The sequence below is a fragment of the Zeus faber genome, assembly GCF_960531495.2.
Source record: "Zeus faber genome assembly, chromosome: 15".
In the NCBI taxonomy this organism is placed as follows: Eukaryota; Metazoa; Chordata; class Actinopteri; order Zeiformes; family Zeidae; genus Zeus; species Zeus faber.
In genome coordinates, this window is record NC_137194.1 from 3521821 (window position 1) to 3529759 (window position 7939).

The 7939-nt window shown below is 50.4% G+C and overlaps 1 protein-coding gene across 1 annotated transcript in view; it reads right to left on the minus strand.

Moving 5' to 3' along the window:
• The window catches only part of slc6a8 (solute carrier family 6 member 8), a 34410-nt gene extending 33247 nt beyond the window's left edge, over positions 1-1163 (minus strand). The window contains exon 1 of the mRNA XM_080015537.1: positions 463-1163. Coding sequence (XP_079871663.1) covers positions 463-736 — 274 coding nt within the window. The 5' untranslated portion in view covers positions 737-1163. The remainder of the gene's footprint in view (positions 1-462) is intronic.
• Positions 1164-7939: the final 6776 nt, after the last annotated feature.

Genomic DNA, 7939 nt, shown 5'->3' on the forward strand with positions numbered 1-7939 from the left:
TGGATGTTTCTAATTAAAAGCATGACTGAGATTATTTAACATAAATATTACTTGTTATTCCTCTCAGTTATTACAGATCGTCAGAAGGTTTTATGCTGTTTCATGTCGTTGATGTCTAAGCTGCTGAGCCACCTGTCACTGTGGGACCCCGCCACACGGTTCACAGCTCGTTTCAAAATAAAAGCCTAGTTCTCTTCCACTGGAGAACTTTATATAACACAATGTTGTTTCTAATTAAAAGCCTGATCTAGATGATTCAATGTTTATTTATAATTATATTATATTTATTTATTTATTTATTTATATATGCTGTGTATAGAATATAGACACACAGTATTTATAGATGTTCATTTCCTAGGGTACTAGGGTATACAAGGGTGTTTCTGTGTTGCTTGTGGGCGCTGAACCACCTGTCACGGCGGACCCCGCCACACCGTGGGACCCCTCAGTTCGCGCACTCACCTCCGCCGTTCTTGTAGCACAGGTACGGGAACCTCCACACGTTGCCCAGTCCCACGGCGAAGCCCACGCAGGACATGATGAAGTCCATCTGCCGGGTCCAGGTCTCCCGCTCCGGGTACCCCGGACCCGGGGCCGGCGGGGCGGGCGGTGCGGCCCCCGCAGTCAGCGGCATCAAGCCGCCGTGGACGCCCGCGGCGGAGTGTCCGTTGGGGATAAAGCAGCCCAGGTCCTCCCCCGCCAGGATGCAGCTGTCCGGGCGGCCCTGCTTCTCCATGGCGGACCCCGACACCAACACCCGCTCCGTGGTCTGTCCGGAGGTCAGTCCGTCCTCAGTTACTAAACTGGATTTTATTCCAGTTGCACCGACCGCGGGTCGATGTCCGGTGCTGCTCTGCGTGCTTTTAATAAACGAGATTAAAAATTAAAAAAGCGTCTCAAATCAAATGAGGAAAGTCAATGTGTGAAGACGCAACCGGAGGGACGCGCTGCGGGGGAACGAAAAAGGAACCGAGTTGGATCTCCACGACCTTCAGAAACAATCCACGAAGCATTTAAATGTCAGTCTGAAGAAGCGCATGGGAGCCGCCGGACGCTCTGCCGCGGAGTCACATGCGGCCGCAGAGGCTCTGTCAGGCGGATCGGAGCGGCGCGGAGGCTCGGTGGCTCGGTGGAGGTCTGGAGCTCTGGAGGAGGTCTGGAGGTCCGGGTGGAGACTGAGATTTAAACAGCGGGACGAGGAGCAGAGCTTTAAAAGGAGAGAGAGAGGGAGCGAGAGAGAGGGAGAGAGAGAGAGAGAGAGCGGGGTAAATTGAGAACGAAGAGAGAGGGGAGTGTCCGTGACGAGCACTGGACTTCTCGCTCGCTCTCCTTCTCTCCCCCCCCCCCCCCCCCCCTCTATTTACTCCTCCCTCTCGCTCTCTCTCTATTTACTCCTCGCTCTCTCTCCCTCACTGAAGGGTGACACCCTTTCCGTGGGGTCTGAAGGTGTTTTTAAGGTCAGAACAGCCCTGTGGGGTCCACTAGGTCCACTGCTTCTACTGTGTCTGCAGGGTCTAAGTAGGAGCAGGAGGAGGAGGTGCAGGAGGAAGCTCAGGAGGTTCAGGAGGAGGGGGTGCAGGAGGAGATGTAGGAGGAGGAGGTGCAGATGGAAGTGCAGGAGGACGAGGTGCATGAGGAAGTGCAGGAGGAGGAGGTGCAGGAGGTGGAGGTCAAGGAGGCGGAGGTGCAGGAGGAAGTGCAGGAGGAGCAGGAGGTGGAGGAAGATGTGCAGCATGTAGAGGTGCAGGAGGAAGTGCAGGAGGAGGTGAAGGAGGAGGTGCAAGGAGGTGCAGGTGCCTGAGGAGAAGATCAAGGAAGCGGAGGTGCAGGAGGATGTGAAGGAGGAGGTGCAGGAGGAGGAGATGTAGTAGGAAGAGTTGCAGGAGTAGGTTCAAGAGGAGGGAGGTGCAGGAGGAGGGGCTGCAGGAGGGGGAGGAAGTGCAGGAGGAGGGGGGGTTGCAGGAGGAGGGAGTTGAAATTGGGTGGATGTGCAGGAGGAGGAGATGTAGGAGGAAGTGCAGGAGGAGGTGCAGGAGGAGGAAGAAGATGTGCAGGAGGAGGGAGGTGCAGAAGGAGTAGGTGCAGTAGGGGGAGGAAGTGCAGGAGGAGGGGGGTTACAGGAGGAGGAAGTTTAAATGAGGTGGAGGTGCAGGAGGAGGAGGTGTAGGAGGAGGAGTTGCAGGAGGAGGTGCAGGAGGGGAAGGAAGTGCAGGAGGTCGAGGTGCAGGAGGAGTAAGAGGTGTGGGGGGAGGAGGAGGCGCAGGAGCTACAGAAGGAGATGGTGCAGGAGGAGGAGGGTGCAGGAGAAGTTGCATGAGGAGGTGCAGGAGGAGGAGGAGGTTCAGGAGGAGGAGGTGCAGGATGTGCAGCAGGAGGAGGTGCAGGGGGAGAAGGATGTTCAGGAGGAGGAGGAGGAGGAGGTCCAAGAGGAGGAGGAAGTGCATGAGGAGGATGTTCAGGAGGAGGAGGAGGTGGAGGAGGAAATGCAGGAGGAGGAGGAGGTGCAGGAGGAAGTGCAGGAGGGGAATGGTGCAGGAGGAGGGGGAGGCGCACAAGGAGGTGCAGGAGGAGGACTTGCAGCAGGAGGAGGATGTGCAGCAGGAGCAGGAGGTGCAGGAGTGGATCCATGAAATGAGTTTGGAACAACCGTTCAGCTTGTGCTGCGTGGTCCATGAGCACAGCGCCCCCTCAGGTTGACTCGTCTATTACATGTATTTGAACGTCTCCCAGGAAGAGGAACCATCTGTCCTTCTCTCTGATTCGCTGCTTGGAGATTTCTTTCTTTAATGTTTCTTTTACTATATTTCTTCGTGTATTTCTTGTTCTTGTAGCACTGGAATCACAGTAAATACTACATGTGTTAAACAAAAGTTCTTTTTTAAAGGACTTTAAAACGTGTCCTGAAACCAGCGCTTGTGATTGTGTCTCAGAACCACCTCCATCTGAGAAACTCAACAAACAAATCTTTAAAAAGAAAGAGGAATTAATGCTAAGAGTCTGTGAAGAACGGGCAGATGATGGAAATGTAAGTATTTAAAAATATCATCCTTATAGGAGGATATTTTAGGACCATCCTTATAGCGAACAGCTGTCTCAAACCTGGTGAAGACATCAACGGATCCCTGCGTACCAGGTTGTCTCCGGAGATGTCTGGGCTCTGACTGACCTGTGATTTTCCTGTGGTTTGTCTCTTATTTTGTTGTTCTTTGGTTCGTAGCTCGTTCGTGGCTCGAATTCAAGTTTCTGTGACACGACTTACTGCAAATAAAGGAACCTTCAAAGTCAAAGTCAAAGTCAAAGTCACTCTCTCTATCTCTCTCTCTGCACTTCCTCTTGCACCTCTACATGCTGCACATCTTCCTCCACCTCCTGCTCCTCCTGCACTTCCTCCTGTACCTCCGCCTCCTTGATCTCCTCCTCCGGCACCTCCACCTCCTGCGCCTCCGCCTCCTGCACTTCCTCATGCACCTCGTCCTCCTGCACTTCCTGCTGCACCTCCTCCTCTTACATCTCCTCCTGCACCTACACCTCCTGCACCCCCTCCTCCTGCACCTCCTGAGCTTCCTCCTGCTCCTACTTAGACCCTGCAGACACAGTAGAAGCAGTGGACCTAGTGGACCCCACAGGGCTGTTCTGACCTTAAAAACACCTTCAGACCCCACGGAAAGGGTGTCACCCTTCAGTGAGGGAGAGAGAGCGAGAGGGAGGAGTAAATAGAGAGAGGGGGGAGGGAAAGGCAGAGGGAGAAGAAAGAGAGAAAGAGAAAAAGAAAGAGCGAGCGAGAAGTCCAGTGCTCGTCACGGACACTCCCCTCTCTTCGTTCTCAATTTACCCCGCTCTCTCTCTCTCCCTCTATCCTTCAAACCCCCCTCGGGTCACAATTAAGTCTTATCTTATTGTTCTTAACCAGAAGCCTTTTTCCAGATACTTGTGTATGTAGTATTAAGTGCGATTCCAATGATACAAGTACAACAAATAAAGTAACACCAGTTATTGCTGGGATAATAATGATAATAACAATAATGATAATAATAATAACAATAATAACAATAATAACAATAACAATAATAACAACAATAATAATAATAATAATAATAATAATAATAATAATAACAATAATAATAATAATAATAATAATAATAAAGTAAAGAATAAAAATAAAAAAACTACCCAGGCAGAGGCAGTTGTATTCCAGCAGCAAAGGGAGCAGGTGATGCTCTGTAGCGCCTCCTGCAGGTCCCTCCTCAGGTTGTATCCACAACCAAACTACTCCCAGAAAAGGCTGCAACAAACTTCCTCATAAAATATTGTAAAGTTCTCAAGACTCCCGGAGAACCCACGGGTTCCGTCCTGTTTGTGTTCATTCAACAAACAATATCGTCTTCTGCTGAGTGGAGGCTGGTGGAGAACCTCCATCCACTGCTTCTACATCACCTCCACCCCCTGCTCCTCCCTCCTTGACTTTACACGGGGTCTGGAGTGTCCGTCCACACGGTGACACAAGGAGTTTAAATGGACAAAGGAAAGAAACCAGTTCAGACAGACAGACAGGCAGGCAGGCAAGCAGGTAGGCAGGTAGGCAGGTATACAGACAGACAGACAGACAGACAGACAGGCAGGTTATGTTGGGGTTATAACTTGAGATTTGTGTGGGTTGGTGGTGGCTCCAGGAGGAGCATCAAACAAACATCTGAGTGTTTGTCATTCTAATCCAACACGGAGGAATCCAAACATCCAGCTGCACCGTGCGCAACCAAGGTAAACAACACAGAGCTGAGGGGCAAGGGCAGGATCAACCATCAATCATTCAGGAGGAGGAGGTGGAGGAGGGGGAGGAGGTGGATGAACCATCAATCATCCAGAGGGTGGAGGAGTTGGAGGAGGAGAGCGACAAACAACACGGCTCCTAAAATGGGTTCTAATAACAATAATAAACAAGTAATAAAACCATCACGTGCAGCTGGTGTTCAGCGAGAAAACGATCAATCATCCAGGAGGTGGAGAAGGAACCATCAATCATCCAAGAGGTGGAGGTGGAGGAAGAGGGGGAACCATCAATCATCCAGGAGGAGAAGGTGGAGAAGGTGGAACCATCAATCATCCAAGAGATGGAGGTGGAGGAAGAGGAGGAATCATCAATCATCCAGGAGGAGATGGTAGAGAAGGTGGAACCATCAATTATCCAGGAGGTGGAGGAACCATCAATCATCCAGGAGGAGGAGGAACCATCAATCATCCAGAAGGTGGAGGAACCATCAATCATCCAGGAGGAGGAGGTGGAGGAGGAGAAGGTGGGGGAGGAGGAGGAACCATCAATCATTCAGAAGGAGGAGGTAGAGGAGGTGGAGAAGGAGGAACCATCAATCATCCAAGAGGTGGAGGTGGAGGAGGAGAAGGTGGGGGAGGAGGAGGAACCATCAATCATTCAGAAGGAGGAGGTAGAGGAGGTGGAGAAGGAGGAACCATCAATCATCCAAGAGGTGGAGGGGGTGGAAGAGGAGGTGCAGGAGGGGGAGGAAGCACAGGAGCAGGTGGTGCAGGAGGAGTAAGAGGTGCAGGGGGAGGAGGAGGAGGAGCAGGAGGTGCAGAAGGAGATGGTGCAGGAGGAGGAGGTGCAGGAGGAAGAGGGGGAGGTGCAGGAGGAAGTGCAGGAGAATGAGGTGCAGGAGGAGAAGTTGCATGAGGAGGTGCAGGAGGAGGAGGAGCTGCATGAGGAGGATGTTCAGGAGGAGGATGAGGTGCAGGAGGAGGTGGAACCATCAATCATCCAGGACAAGGAGGTGGAGTTATAGGTGGAGGAGGAATATGGCAGCCCACCGCTCCTTGATACGTCAGTTACTAGGACGTAAAATGCAGAGAAATGTGTTTGGTTGCCTCAGGCCTTGTTCTCTGCAATGACAAGTAGTTGAATCTAATCTAAGGAAGGGGATGGAGATGATGAGGGTGATGAAGGTGAAGAAGGGGGTGGGGGTGATGGAGGTGATGGGGTGATGGGGTTATGGGAGTGATGGAGGTGACGAGGTGAAGGAGATGAGGGTGATGGAGTTATGGGAGTGATGGAGGTGATGGGGTGATGGGAGTGATGGGGGTGATGAGGTGTTGGGGTGATGGCAGTGATGGATGTGATGGAGATGACAGAGGTGAAGGAAATGATGAAGGTGAAGGAGGTGATGGGAGTAATGAGAGGGCTGGAGGTGATAGAGGTGATGAGAGTGATGGAGTCGATGAGGTGATGAAGGTGAGGGAGATAATGAGTGTGATTAGAAGGACTCAGCCATGCAGCTGCTGGGTGGAGCCCCCTCCAGACCGCCGCTGGGAATAACACACAACATGATGTTCTACTATAAGAAGGTTGGAGATCTTCCTTCATCCAATACTTTAACACCATCTTGTTGGAGTGATGGGGGTGATGGAGGTAGTGAGGGTGACGGGGTGATGGAAGATGGAAGAAGATCTTTCTCCATTCAGTACTTTGACACCATCTTGGAGTAGTGAAGGTGATGGCGGTGATGGAGGTGATGAGGGTGATGGGGTGATGGGAGTGATGAGGAGATGGAGGTGACAGAGGTGAAGGAGATGATAAGGGTGATAAGAAGGACTGAGCCATGCAGCTGCTGGGTGGAGCCCCCTTCAGGCCACCGCTGGGAATAACACACAACATGATGTTCTACTATAAGAAGGTTGGAGTAATCCTCCATCCAGTACTTTGACAGCATCTTGTTGAAGTGATGGAGGTGATGAGGGTGATGGATGTGATGGAAGAAGGTCGAAGATCTTACTCCATCCAGTATTTTGGCACCATCTTGTTGGAGTGATGGAGGTGATGGAGGTGATGAGGGTGATGGAAGAACATTGGAGATCTTCCTCCATCCAGTACTTTGACACCATCTTGTTGGAGTGTGTTGGAGAATTTCTCCTGTGTGGTGGGTGAGGTTAACCTGCCCGCTACAGGAAAACAAACTATAGTATGAAAGATATTTATTCTGCAGAATGAAGAGAAAGATTCAGAGCTGGTTCAAAGCAGTGGTCGGATCCGTCGAGTTTTACAGAAGAAGAACCCAGCCTATAGACAGACAAATGTTGTCCCATTCTGAGACCGGCCATGTGATCCGCTGTTGCCTTCAGTAACAGCTGAGGACATGTTTTAACAAAGAAAACATGAAACACTATCGGTGCTGGGAATGCATACGTTGAATGTTTTACACAAATGGTCCTTTGACGAGCTAGAAAAACAGAGATATAAGGATAAAAGCAGTTGTGAACCGTTGGTCAGGTGTCATTTACAGGACTATGCCACCTCAGTCATATCCCCGGGTGTTTCTCTCATCCAATGTGTGGTGTGGAGATGGGATTGTTTGAGAAGCCACACCTGACCTGGATCTAGGTGATTGGGTCAGGGTGGCTGCATACCTGTTGCTCATTGGTTGGGCTTATGAACAACAGTTTAAAACGCCCATACTCACACACATTCAGGATAGGAGCCCTATAATGACATGTTCTTTTTGCTCCTGGCTAATTTCCAATTTCCCGCTCTCTACAATAAACAGTTTTTTAAAACCCATCGGCATCTGTGTCTCTGTGCCAGAGAGCGCGGGAAACGTCACTTGAGTGGCATGCCGTAGGAGAAGCTACCACACAATGGTTTAACAGTTAAACAAGGTCACAGGTACGCTCTTACTATGCATAAAACAAACCACAATGCTCTGTCGAGCCCCCCTGGGGATTGTCTTCAGCTCCTCACCCGGTTGAGTAAAGCTGGAATGTGATCCGGTAATCCCTTATACTACAATAAGTATTGTTGGAAAAGTCTCTTCATATAGACTCAGAGAGACTCATTAAAACCCAGAGGCAATGTGTTTTAAAAGCTACATAAAATGCAATAATGCTAAAATGTCATAAGTGAGGCAAAGGGATCAGAAAATACTACAGAGATATCCAA